The 13852-nt window shown below is 41.4% G+C and overlaps 2 protein-coding genes across 14 annotated transcripts in view; one reads left to right on the top strand and one right to left on the bottom strand.

Annotated features, from left to right (window-relative positions):
• The window catches only part of LOC109469760 (unconventional myosin-IXa-like), a 55742-nt gene that overhangs the window by 4974 nt on the left and 36916 nt on the right, over positions 1-13852 (bottom strand). For 12 of the 13 annotated variants that reach the window (XM_019768361.1, XM_019768365.1, XM_019768363.1 and 9 more), the window contains 13 exons: positions 13443-13548; positions 12696-13041; positions 11153-11302; positions 10045-10274; positions 9585-9701; positions 8800-8985; positions 8348-8392; positions 7953-8058; positions 7394-7473; positions 6639-6831; positions 6115-6243; positions 668-706; positions 244-355 (listed from right to left, as the gene is read on the bottom strand). In XM_019768361.1, the coding sequence (XP_019623920.1) occupies positions 244-355; positions 668-706; positions 6115-6243; positions 6639-6831; positions 7394-7473; positions 7953-8058; positions 8348-8392; positions 8800-8985; positions 9585-9701; positions 10045-10274; positions 11153-11302; positions 12696-13041; positions 13443-13548 (1839 nt within the window). The remainder of the gene's footprint in view (positions 1-243; positions 356-667; positions 707-6114; positions 6244-6638; positions 6832-7393; positions 7474-7952; positions 8059-8347; positions 8393-8799; positions 8986-9584; positions 9702-10044; positions 10275-11152; positions 11303-12695; positions 13042-13442; positions 13549-13852) is intronic. The other variant, XM_019768366.1, reaches the window with a different exon arrangement.
• Positions 1492-4874, top strand: LOC109469762 (leucine-rich repeat, immunoglobulin-like domain and transmembrane domain-containing protein 2). The gene is made up of 3 exons (XM_019768376.1): positions 1492-1836; positions 2083-2293; positions 2928-4874. The coding sequence occupies exons 1-3, from the start codon at positions 1733-1735 to the stop codon at positions 4566-4568; spliced, it is 1956 nt and encodes a 651-aa protein (XP_019623935.1). The 5' UTR covers positions 1492-1732; the 3' UTR covers positions 4569-4874.

The following is a 13852-nucleotide window of genomic DNA, read 5'->3' as shown; positions in this document are numbered from 1 at the left end:
GGTAGTGACTCTTTCAAAGTTTGTATCTAAATTTTGGGTTGTGCTGTTAGATATGTATTACCTGTACTGTAAATCTAAAAATGTTGGAAGTGTTTTTTTTTGTCACTGTTTCCGTGGTGACCTCTCCACTGCAAAATCATTACAAGATGCATTTCCATTTTTGCAGAATAGTTTCAACCTGAATTAAGTCCCTGCCAAAAGAAATAAAATTTACGGTAAGCAACTCAAACTGCTATGTGGTACCTTGCCAAGTGGAACACCAGTCTCTCAAAGGTATCGTGGTTCGGCTTGGGGAGTCTGTCGATGATGTCATAGATGGCACGGATGGTCTCACTTCTGGCCTCTTCTGTCATCTCTGTAACAATAACACAATCAGGTTTAGGCTTTGTCTCCACCCTTCTGTGATAAGACTTCTCTCTTTGCCATCCTCATACATGTATAAGTGGTAAACTATGGATGAAACCTATATTTCTTACAGGGAAAGGATGACATCTACTACAAACAATGTTTGAATAAACCACTGAATGTGAAATTCTTTTGAATTGTAGACACATGGAGCAAAATGCATATTTCAGAAAAAATATTCTGGCAACAGTGACAGTTATTGTGAATGACATACCCTACATGTGTATCTCCAACTCTAGTACAATAGAGACTAAATACTCACCAGGTGTGTTGGTATCTTTATCCCTTGCTGTCTTCTTTACTATAGATGCCAAGAATAAGAGAGTATTATAAGACTTTGCAGACAACACCACCCTGTGACAATATACCTAGTATACTCATATTTGATGGATCTTTATTTTGGTATGTGGTTAGGACCATTAGGTATTGGCAAATGAAGTGTAAGCCTCCTATTGACTCACTATGGTACTGCAGTGGGACTTCTGGTTTCAAAAATTTGACACTGCATGTTCTGAACATGCTGTAGTCATGACTTGGGCATGAGAGGAAGTGGTACAGGATTTGGACCCTCTATAACAGCTTTTAATAAACTTTTAATAAGGCAATTTTTAGATAAACTTTGGAAAAGGGTAAATCAGCAGGGAGTTGATGGATTCCTTTTCTCCATCCAAGAAACCTCAGCTGACTACCTACGACTGGCTCTGAAATAGAATGTCTTCTGGATAAGGCATATCTTATTTGGGGCAAATGGTTGCAGCTGTCTGCAATATTATCTACAGCACACAAATCATTGCCTACATACACACAAAAATTACTTCTATTTCCAGGATGACTTTACTTGCAAAAATAATAATATCCAAACTGAATAATTTACACCTTTGTTAGCAGCCTACATGAAATTTCCTTTCAAAACGTAATTGTTTACTTCTGATGCAGAGGCTATCAAACCTCTTGTTATTTTGGGTGGCACAACAGAGCAATATTTACAGAGAAGATATTTGAAATATTCCCTTGTTTTTTCATATAAAAGCTCCAGCATTTGAATATTTATACCATATATTTATACACACTAGGTTTGGTCTCAACCACTGAGAAACTAAAACACTAAATGTTGCTATGTCTTACATATGTCCAAGATCTTTTGACCATGTCTGTTGTGAACAAAGGTGTGTTGTGAAATTTTGCTATTTCAAGCAAAGACTGTAACTATATAACTGAATCAATGGTACACAGATGCTTGACAAGCACCCCTCCTTTTCTTTCAACATGGACTAGCCCAAACAATATTTGATTAGTCTGGTTGCCTCCTTCCTTCCCAGAGAGTTGGATGGCAAAGAACATTGCCATCATGACTCCTACATGCACCTTTCTGTTTGCTGTGTGCTTGAGTATGGGTACTGCTGGGTGGGCACTGCCCTTTGACTGGTACATGTAAGTACTATCAGATTGTCTTGCTTCTTTCTACTAGTATGTTAAGTAATTTACTCAACAGAAAAAAGATCTTGAAAATGTTTGCAGTGGTTTCAAATTTGTTTCCATTGTACATTGTAAATACATGTGAATACAGAATTGCTTCAACTGTCTTTTCACCTCTTACGGCGAAATTAAGTTGCAGTACAAAAACATCTGAATTTGCAGTATGCCACACATTAATGGATATTTTTCTGTCCTGTATAGGGGCTTCTCTGTTCCTGACCTGTTCCCGAGACCAGAGCCTCCGTGCAACAAGGAGTGTTCTTGTTCAGATGAAAAGATTGACTGCAACGGAAGGGGTTTCACCACGGTGCCTGAGCTGACAACCAAGCAGTACATGCACTACCAAACCTGGCTTGATGAGATTGACGTCAGCTACAATCAGATCACACGGATTCTTGACTCCGACTTGAGGGTAAGACATTTATGATGTGTCCTTCTGTCTTTGAAGATATACATGATTTGCACAAGCCAACATTGAGCTAGCTACATGCTTTTTAAGATAAGATTTACATAGTATTACATTGTTTGGTGGGCTTGCTGCACCTGTTGGCCACACCAGAGCCAGGATTACCGCATGATTGAAAATAGGTCAATTTGACATGATTCATTTGAACAGCGACAACAGTGCTCTTTTGATGATATTCCATCTTTGATGGTGTTCTTTTGACAGCATTTTCTAGCTTGTAAAAGTCAATTGCCAGTTCAGAAAACAATGGAAATCATGGTCTGTTGAACAGGTAGAGAATATCAACAATACCATTTTTGATGAAAAACAGCAAGGCACACAGTGTAGACCTCTCACAATGTGATAAGTGCCAACATGTTTCAAGGGAAATGATACATGGCAAATGAAACTTGTACCTATATAATATAAAGCACCTTTAAAAATATTATCAATGACTTTTCTATGAACCATATTCTGTTTGTACATGTAACAGTACTGTAAAACTTACATATCCACAAACATGCTATATCAAATTAATGTTAAGAACAAACTCTAAATATCATTTATTTTGCTTTACAACTGCCATTTTTAATAATTCCAGACATGGAAGCCAATATCCTTTACCAAAATCAAGTTCAACAACAACCAGATTGTCCAGATCGAGGCCAGCGTCTTCACAATCTTTCATCGCAGTGAGCGTCTCTCCCTGGCCAACAACATGCTGACTACCTTCCCCTGGACGGCTCTCAAGGCGTCTTCCTTCCTCACCAGCCTGGATCTGAAGAACAACATGCTCGCCTCGGCTCCCAACAGTGCCCTGCGGGGTCAGCGACAGTTGAGGGAGTTCAACATCCGGAACAACCGCTTCACCGCGCTGCCGACCAGCTTCTTCCGCTACAACAAACAGCTGCAGAAGGTGTACCTGGGAGGCAACCCATGGAGGTGTGACTGCAACAACAACTGGCTGCGTCAGTACATGGAGGAGAAGAAACATGTCGTCCAAGATGGAGAAACCATCATCTGTGACCAGCCCATCCATCTGACAGCGATGCTAGCCATGGCGCTCCCAAAGAGCACCTTTGAGTGTCTCCCACCGCACATCAACAAGGTCTCCCACTATCCGCAGGAGTTCAGCCTGACGGAGGGGCAGGCAGCCTTCATGACGTGCAACGCCAGTGGTGAGGAGCCCCTCACCGTCCAGTGGCTGGACCCACAGGAGAAACCAGTCACTACCAGGCGCTTCAGCGAAAGGGTGCAGGTGATGGGAGGGAAGGACGCACTCCTGCTGATGGTCAAGCACCTGAACATGGAAGACATGCCAGGCTACACCTGCAAGGCCTCCAACAGGGGCGGCTCCACCACCACCTTCGTTCCTCTCAACATCACCTGCACCTCGTCCTGTCCCAGGCCAATCTCAGCCCCAAAACCAACCCTGCTGGTCACGGCTCTGAAGGATGTAACATCCAACCAGGCTCAACTCACCTGGGCACCACAGAAAAGTCCTGATTGGTATCACCTGGTGTTTGGCAAGGCAGGTGAGAAGAAGAAGCAGAAGACGGCAGTTGTCAAGGCAAGCGAGGCTGGCTACACCCTGCAGGGCTTGGAGGCTGATACAAGCTACACCATCTGCATTGGAATGGTGGCTCATGTCTCCCCAGCTAACTGTCTGTCCTTCCAAACAAAGCCAGCCACCAATGGGAAGAAAGAAGAGAAGCAAGCTTCGTCCTCCAGTGTCAATCTTCCAGGGGCTATCATTGGAGGAACAGCTGCCGTTAGCTTTCCATTTGTCATCTTCAGCCTGGTCTGCCTCTACCTGAAACATCGCAGAGACAGAGATGCTGCCATTGTGGCCGCTGCAGCGGCTGCCCAGCTCCAGCAGAGTGCCATGCTGTGGCACACCAACAGGAAGATGACCTCACCACACCAGGGAGAGATGAACGACTACTTCACCCGTTCTGACATGCACGGCCGCAACCAAGCTCCGCTGGGTAACGCTCACAAGCACGCACAGCCCATTCCCAGCCAAGGGATGGAGCAGCACCACCACGGCTACAAACCAAACATCCCTCCCAACGACCTCGGCCACTGGAAGATGAACCAAAACAACCTGACCCCGATGAACCCACCACAGGCCATCTACGAGGAAGCCTGCCCCGTGATCAGAGGCAACGCCCCCCCACCCCCCATCCCCAGGGATGTCAACATCTCCATGGCAACTGAAGACATCTACGGCACGGCTTAGTGACGGTCCAATCAGGTCAAAAGTCAAGGAAAGCCAAGTGATGAGAAAAGTCAATGTTACCAGTTTTTTGAGTGAGCCCCTCTCTTTTGTAAATTAACACCTATGCTGTTCCCAGAATGAAGAGAAGCATGAGAAACTACATCACAGCCTGGGAACTCAATCATTGAATGAACATCACAAAATACTTCCCCCTGTCCATAGTACTGAAACAATGATCTCACAACACTGTCCCTGTCCATGGTACTGAAACAATGATCTCACAACACTGTGCCTGTCCATGGTACTGAAACAATGATCTCACAACACTGTGCCTGTCCATGGTACTGAAACAATGATCTCACAACACTGTGCCTGTCCATGGTACTGAAACAATGATCTCAAAACACTGTGCCTGTCCATGGTACTGAAACAATGATCTCACAGCACTGTCCCTGGTACTTAAACACCAATCTCATAACACTCCCTGTCCATGGCACTGAAACAATTATCTCATAATACTGCTCCTGTCTGTGGTACAAAATAATAATACTGACATAACATCATACAATGTTGTCCCTCTTTTGTTATACCATACTGCTCAGTCCCTTGTTGTTACATGGTAGAGGTAGTGTGTTAAATGCACAAGGTAGTACTGGCTATTGAGTAATGAAAGTACCTGCCAGTTTTGAGACTCACAAAATGTACTTTAGTTGTAAGAGGTTTTGTTCATAGAAGTTACTTGATGAGATTTTGTAATTCAAAAAGCAAGAAATAGAGTTTGTACGCTTTACATAACTTGTGACAGAACACTAACAATACAATAATTAGCTAAGTAGTAAGGATTACACTGCATTTACATTACCAGTACTTTGCAATTTGTATGAAATGAAATTCTAAGAAGAGGAAGACAAATACTGGTAGTTGATGTACAACAATGCACAAATAATAATTTATTGTCAAAACTATATAACTCAATTTCCAGATAGTCATGTACATCAGTAAAAATCAATGCTGAGTACTAGATGTAAGAAGTGCTGTATGGTGTTTTACAAACTGTATCAATAAATCTGTGTTAGATTCAAACTTCACCGGTCTGTTTGAACTTTTTACATGCATGTAACTTATATGTACAGGTGAAATTATAAAATTGAGTCTTATTAAATGTGCCAGAAGAAATCAAGATGACTGAAAACTGCATTCTAACAGAAGTAACATGGGGGCTCAAACCTGTACCATTTCTTCTGAATCCCAAAAGTTATATGCAACCACAAAATCAAGACCATATCACATATACTATGTCCAGAACAGAAGATAAAAGCTGTAAGTTCCACTGCAGTATCAAACTACATGTAAGCTGATACTAGGACCAGAGACCTATCCACATACTGAATATCCCCTCAATCCATTGATAGCTTCTAAAAATTGCTTACAAAGGTGCACACACACACACACACACACACACACACACACACACACACACACACACACACACACACACACACACACACAACCATACCTCCTTCACAGAGTAATAGGCAATCTACTACTTCAGTTGGCAAAGTCTCACCTGTACATCTGAGAAAGTCGTCATATAGGGCGTAGGTCAGCAGAGGCTCAGCCATCTCTCGGAAGAACAGTTTCAGCACATTACAGACCACGTGGATGGGGTAAGCCTCCATGTCAACTGCCTCAACATCTGTCATAAGGAACAAGGTGTGGTTGAAAAAAAGCTCACGGGTCTTCCCAGTGCTCAGAAGGTGCAAGGCATCACACCAGAGGTGAAACAATCCTAGAAGGGTCTGGGGGCATGTTCACCAGGAATAATTTCGAAATCTTGACGCTCTGAAATGCTATTTCCTGCATTTTGAGGGGCAAATTTTGCTGGTGGACAAGAGTTGATTTAATGATATCTCTTTCCATATCCTTACATTACACATTTGTCTGTCAAAGAAGACGGATTGGGCAAAAGTCATGAGAGACAAAATTCCGTGAAATGACCGAAAGACGAATGCTGGCCAGATATCTGCTGCAAACTCTTAACTTTCCCTGTGCTTCAAAAAACTAAGATGAATTTCCAGTATGTTCTCCTACCTGCATTACACTCATCCCTCAACTGTTTAATCTTGGCTGCAGCGCCTGATTTTCTGTAGATGCCCACGGTGTACAATCCCTCCTTCTCCACAAAGCTGATGCACTTCTCTACAAGCACTGGAACCTTCCGCCCTTCTGGGAGAAGGGTGGAGATGTCTGCCCCAAAGTACTGGTCCTCATCAGAGCCAGAATTCTACACATGGGTAAGATGTAGTTTAGCCTGGAATCCATTCTATTCTACCTCCAGTTCACTTCTCTGTTGGCTTCCCTGCTGAATAAACTGACACTCACTGATAGAGGAACAACTGGCTTTGACTATTTGCCTAAAGCACTAAAGTGAGAGCTCTGATTGGCTGTGTCACAGTAAATGTTCTCTGTTCATGGTAATGTAACACTGCTTCCGAGAAATATTTCATGACGTAATAAGGGCTAGACATTCAAGTGGAGACGGGTGCCAGACTATTTAGCAGGGAAGCCATCAGAACTAAGCTAGAAGAAGATGGATACCAGCACGGCAGTTTGCAGTATAATGCAAAGATAACTAATGTCCAAATAGCACTTAGCTAATACAAGGTATATCTGAGGACTGAAATGGATGAATAGATGGACACTATAAAGCTATAAGAAACATCAGAAAGCTCCTTTGAAAATCCATAGAGGAAAGTCAATTTCCTCTGAAACAGTTGTTTATTCACCTTTATGGGGGCAGTATTTGAGTAAGTCAAGTAAGAATAGATAACTAGTTTTATACTCACTCTATTCTTTCTATATAAGAACCCCTTACAGAAATGTCCAGACTTCTGGTAGCACTTCTTGTGGCAGGCAAATTTGCACACTGTGAACAGATGTTAAGTATTCATCAACAATGCAGAATGTAAAGTTACAAGTGACAAATGAAGCAATACTGTTCCAACATGTCATGGCTGTCACACAATACTGTCCCTGTCCTTAGTACTGAAACAATGTCATTTAATACTGTCCCTGTCCATGGTACTGAAACAATGTCACACAACACTGTCCCTGTCCTTGGTACTGAAACGATCTCACGATACTGTCCCTGTCCTTGGTACTGAAATAACGTCATATAATACTGCCCTGTCCATGGTACTGTCCCTATCTGTTGTTACAGATGCAGATTGCTGTACCCATTTGTATATTGAACACTTAATTTTGGGATAACTATCACTAAAATCACTTATTTCTGGATGTGCACAACTTGAAATGTAAACTTTTTTATTCTACTATACTCTGCAACACCATATAACAGGCATGTAGGTCATATATGAATACTGATGAGGATAGGATGACACCTACATTGGCACAGCATGCCCTTTGACCCAGACTTGATGAGATTGGAGCACTGCTCACAGAACGTAGCAATGTTGAACTGGACTGTCTCGTATCTGTGTCCATTGAAAGACTGAAAAATACAAAATAGCAAACAGGCTGGTCAATATCATCTTCCTGCTTTTTGTAATATAATAAGTCACTGCACAAACATAGCATTTGAACTGGAAAGGTTCGATTGAGTGTCACCAATACATATGACACAATAAATACATCACATAGAAACAAAATGCAGTAATATGTACGTTACTGTTAAGCAAATAACACTCCTATAGTGTATGATTAGCTGATCAATGTATAAGGTAACAGTCTAAAATGACTGCTGAAGGAAAATGTAGCATACTTAGAGTACATATACTTACAAATGAATCGTCCTTTTTCCTCCTCTTGTAGCGAACAGGACTCGTCTGAAAATTGAAATGACACTTGTAATAGATGTATTGTACAAATTATCCTTGTAGAAATGTCACAATAAATATTGGATAGATTTGCATTTTTTGACAGACACTTGCTAATCTCTTAATGCAAACATCATGGATTCACTCACACTCACGGTCATTCACAGTTGAAAGTTCAATCAATTTAAAACAAACCTTCTCTAATAAAAACATCTGCTTACTTATACCAGTGATCTAGCCCCTGCTGTAGGGCTTGTACATGTACAACTGTGTGGTTCAAGGGTTATAGAAACGTAGGAGGATGAGCACTGTCCTAAGCATCAAAAGGTGTGGGGAGGACCTTAACTAACACTAACAGTAACTTAACTAACCGTAATGTACCCTAGAAACAACAAAGAGAGCTATCTAATGTCTACCTTATTGACTTGCTTCTCCCCAGGGTTGTAGTTCCTGACAAACTCGTCCAGGAACCCCCTGAAGGCGTTGATCCCCAGGGTGACCGGGAATTTGGCACTGGTCTTCTCTTTACTGACGACGTTCTCCAGTACCTTCTCAAACTTGGAGATCAGGTCCTTGTAGCGCAGGGTCACCTCTTCGTTAGTCTAGAATACAGTACATTACATGTACACATGTGGTGTTGATTTCATAACAGTTACAATAGTGGAGGTCCCAGGTTCAATTCCTGGTTAGACAATGTGTCCTTGGGAAAGGAACATTACAACTTTCCTCACCCCAACCAAGTGTAACTGGGCTGACTTTTGTTTGGGGAGGTAAAGGAGAGGTATGGGCTCAACCTTATCATACAATGTCCAAGACACAGTGGATCAACCACCTACAGTTAACATACATGTACATTGTAATGCCCCAATAGCCTCTGGAGCTATAAATGGGACCCTTACCTTTTCACCTTTACCTATTCACCCCAAGTCATCAGTACTTTACTTTACTTTATCAAAAACTCACCATGAAATAAACAATAGTTACAACAGTCTGGGGGTCAAGAATCTCCTCTGTATGCATGCTTTTTAAAATGTACATGTAGGTCTTACAGGTAGTTACTAGTGTAGTTGCTTTAGAACTAAGACATTAGCCAAGAATACCAAGAATGATATTAAAATCCACTCTACAGGCTAGGTACATGTACAATGTACCTGAAACTGTATTACTAGCAACTAATAAAATCACAAGAGGAGTAACTCACTGATATTGCAGCAGAATATGTGGTGATGAGGTCACTGTGATACTCCCTCATGGCCTTCTTAAACACAACATCCACAATCGTATCCCTCCTCCCGTCATCTTGATTCATGTCATTGATCTACAAGTACAACATTAACAAACACTCAGTAAGTACACTGCACATTTTATTATCCAAAACAACTTGATTCCACAAGTTTCATCACCAATGCTGAACTATTACAACTTGATTCAAGGCTTTGCTGGAAGGACAGTTAAGGGAGTGGTGACAGCCAAAATTACTGTGAAATTACCATGGCAGTGGACACTAATGCCAGACAACAGCAGCAGTATACATCATATTTGCAAAGACAATATTTGGTACAAAGTAAGTCTATGTCAAATTTCATATATACAAGCAATGCTTCAGTTTAATATTAGTGCATTCCTCTTATGACAGACTTCAGCATCTATAGCTGACCTACCTTTTTCAGGAGGAATGCATCAATCTGCCTGAGGTCATAGGCATTACTGATGACGATGTTGGTCGGCACATTTTCCAGTGAAGCACCCTTCAGGTTCATCCCGGTGGCAGGGGTGGGGACCCGCTCGGTTTCAGCCACTGCTTTGGAGCGTTTCTTCTGTTTACTGCTCCCGCTGGGATAACACGTTAGGGCCTTCATGCAGCAGCGGTCGTGGAACACTTGGTTACAGACTGGTCAGAGGAGAGATCGACAATCAGACAATAAATAATATACAATGCAAAGTCAAACCTGTGGAAGTAAACACCTCTACATGAGGACCACCTGGCCAATGTCACCACTTTTTGGTGCTCCCTTCAAGTTCAATAATTCTTGCCATTGACACAAGCATTACGAATCCTGTCCATAGTGACCACCATACTGGACAGATGGCTACACATTACCCTGAGTAGTCTTCTTGGGAAAGTATACATTGTACCGTATGTACATGTACATGTATGTATCAGTGACAGGTTTTGACAATCAGCTATCAGTGTAGAAAGCCAGAGTACATGTACATGTATATCTCTGGTGAGAATCTACCCAGTGTATTATGGACAGGGGTATATTCCGGCCTAATACACAGGTATACATAACTTTATATTTGGGATTGATTTTAAATTCATAGCTGGGTCTCTAGAAACTTGTGATTCAATATTTAACAAGTTACTGGCCATAGTGTATTAACATCTTTAATCAATGAGAAATACAACTGAAACAAGGAAGGTAACTAAAGATATTTAACAAATCTAAATGGCGAATATACATTTGAATGATTTCCTAACACACATACATTTATGTGTATGACAATAGATACATATCAAAATGAAAGCTACCTCCCAAAAAGTGGTTAACCTACATGTACTACACAATTTACTTTGAACATTTGGGCATGTACAACGAACTGCAATCAAACTTTTAACGTCAATTAGCAGACTTGTAAGAAACGTAATAATTTATTCTAAATTGCATAAAAAGGACCATACACTCCATTTTGTATTTTAGAATATTCCAAAACGTGTTCTGCAATTAAGGCAGCATTTGTAACTCTCTCATCTGGACATGCACCCACCGTTGCACTTTGACCCCTCCTTCACTACATTCTTGCCACATGCACCACATTCAACAGCCTTGCTCAGGCTGGTCGTTTTCAAGTCGTGGTGTGGTGGCGGCGCGTTATCGTCAGCAGTTGGACAGAAAGGCGGCAGCACTGCCACTCCAACTTAGGGCACAAACGACAACAACAAACATGCAAGACAAATGACGTGACAATCAACAAAGCTGTCAAAAATTATGTTTGATAAACAAAATTAATGCTAATAACATATGGACGCAAAACACATGCTCGAGTAAAACTAATAAGAAACTGGAACAAAATATGAGAGGCGTAACTTACCATGCAAAAGATAGGAAGATACAGGACAAGAGTAATGACTTTGCTTTAAAAATAAATGCGCACATACATGAGACACTGAGCTTTAATGAAATTAGCAATTATGCTAATAAGCAAATGACAAGATGCTGCATTAATTCTTAGGCTTCTGTTTGCATGTGGCTGATGTCATGTATATTGTTGTACATGTATTACGAGCAAGCTAGCTTGCAGGGGTAGGAGACATAGCATGGGAAGAGAATGAGTGGTGCAGTGTGCTATAGTCAGCTACACGGTCACATGTCAGGACTTTCAGAAGCCAGCCAGCTGTCCAGGCTGACTCATGCTCTGTCTTCACTGCACAATGATTGGATCAGGGATAATCACATTATCAGCAATACCAAATATGGGTGGCCTGTGCACTCTTACTAGAATCATTTAGATTCTGTAACACAGGGGAGCTTGTCACTGGTTTGTCCTCTAATAAATTTGATATGAAATCAAACTTGAAAGGCACTTCAATAAGGATAGATCTTCCAGCACTCACCCATCCTACTTCTAAAAATACAGGGAAGTAGCCTCTCCATGTGACTTCAGCACTGCCCCATAGCTAAATGAAGGATGATCCAATGACTATGCAGTGTGGACAGAAAACTCTAGTCTACAGTCTTGAGTAAAAGCTAGCTGCAATATAATAGGCAGAAATCTGATGGCCTTACAGATCAACTAGAATAGCAGAAATGCGAGGAGAAAATGGAGCCAGGACAGATGGAAAATTTTCCTCTCATTACCAACTAATACTATGTAAAGGCCTATTTCATTAATGTCTATGGGATTTCCATTCATATGCTACCACATGAGCGAGACAGCATTTACTACATGCAAATCTGTTGCAGCTTCTTAATTCAATATCTATCTATCTACTACTCAAGGACATTGTATGTCCTTGATCTACTCTAGCCCACTACATTACTACATGATAATACATGCAGTTGTGTGCTGAGAAATCTAAATCATCAGAATTGTACAAATGTACATGTATGACCGGAGTATAAAGAAGCAAGACTACTGGTAGGTGTTCACAAATTCTCAACATTTTCAACTTCAGTGTGTACGAATTTGATAGATGTCTGACTGAGTGTGCAATCAATACCTCCAACACATGTAAAGAGAGATGTCCCCATACATCGCTTTTTGTCACTTGAGCAAACTGCAAAAGAAGAAACTCATCAAAAACACCTACTTGACTCTGGTGTCTTGAGGCTGTCCTCTTCATCTGAGGTCAGGTTAGATGGTTTCCTCTTCCTTGGGGCTAGAAACTTCTTCCTCAGCTTCTTAGTGATGGTCTGTATCTCTGAGGAGATGGTACTCGGGGAGGAGGTGGGGGTCTCCAGCAGGGGGGACTGCCCGCTGTCGATCTTGGCCTTCTTCTCAGACAGGACTCTCTCCAGGTTGGTGATGTTGTCCTCGGAGAGGTGGAGTTTGAGCGCAGCCTTGGTCTGGGTAGGAGAGGTCAGTCTGGGGGTGGACGATGAAGGTGACCCTAGGAGTCCAGCTTTGGGCTCTTCAGGCATCTCTGCTGCTAGAACCTGTACAGGGAGTTGAACCATGATGCAAATGTGTGTTTGGACTGGACAGTCAAATATCTTGAAAGCATTTACATGTATGTTTTGTACTGAGATTTAAAGTGTTATACATGTACATGCATGTGTATGCACAAAAGTCATGCTGTATTCATCTTGTCCTCATGCTATATACAGTAACAGTGTTTTCCCAACAACTGAAAGAATAGCTTGCTATAGACTATGGTAAATTTATCAAAATAAAACTCAAAAGCTGGAAACCATGGTGCAGTGTTTGGATGTAGTGGTCACATGAAATTAACATGATAAGTTCTACATAGTGTTGTCTCTCAAAAAATTTATGCATCACATATCATTTCCTAAAACTTTTCATAATCTGAGTAAAAAGTTGAAGACTTGTGACATACTGTTGTTGCTGGGAGAGAAGCACTTTTCCGGATGGCTCTGTTCATCAGTGGGGGCTCCTCAGGGGGAGATATTCTCTCCTCAAACTGTTTGGCTACATCTTTCACACTAGGAAAAATGTTCACAACATTAACAGTGGGTAGCCTGCAAATGGTACATGTATAGCAGGCCAGAATATACCCAACTGAAATATATCTCAGATTTTTACTAAATCGAAAACCTTCTATTTTTATTGGTGGAGAGAAAACCAAACTTTGTGTCTTGATTTGGTGTAAGTATGTATAAAATACTACATATACACAACCATTGTCTTGGTGGTGCAATAACCAATCACAGTTCAAATAGTTGCAAAAGGCAAAGTCTTAGATATGTACATGTAGCCTTATAAAAAATAATGTATAGGGGTGACTGT

The sequence above is a fragment of the Branchiostoma belcheri genome, unplaced genomic scaffold (genome assembly GCF_001625305.1).
Source record: "Branchiostoma belcheri isolate BF01 breed outbred unplaced genomic scaffold, Haploidv18h27 scaffold21, whole genome shotgun sequence".
In the NCBI taxonomy this organism is placed as follows: domain Eukaryota; kingdom Metazoa; phylum Chordata; class Leptocardii; order Amphioxiformes; family Branchiostomatidae; genus Branchiostoma; species Branchiostoma belcheri.
This window is presented reverse-complemented; position numbering and strand designations above follow the sequence as displayed.

Bases quoted from the DNA above. Each gene is read 5' to 3' on its own strand.
- LOC109469762 (XM_019768376.1), top strand. From the start codon at position 1,733: ATGGCAAAGAACATTGCCATCATGACTCCTACATGCACCTTTCTGTTT. The intron at 1,837-2,082 runs GTAAGTACTATC...TGTCCTGTATAG, and splicing joins CTGCCCTTTGACTGGTACAT to GGGCTTCTCTGTTCCTGACC. The intron at 2,294-2,927 runs GTAAGACATTTA...TAATAATTCCAG, and splicing joins TTCTTGACTCCGACTTGAGG to ACATGGAAGCCAATATCCTT.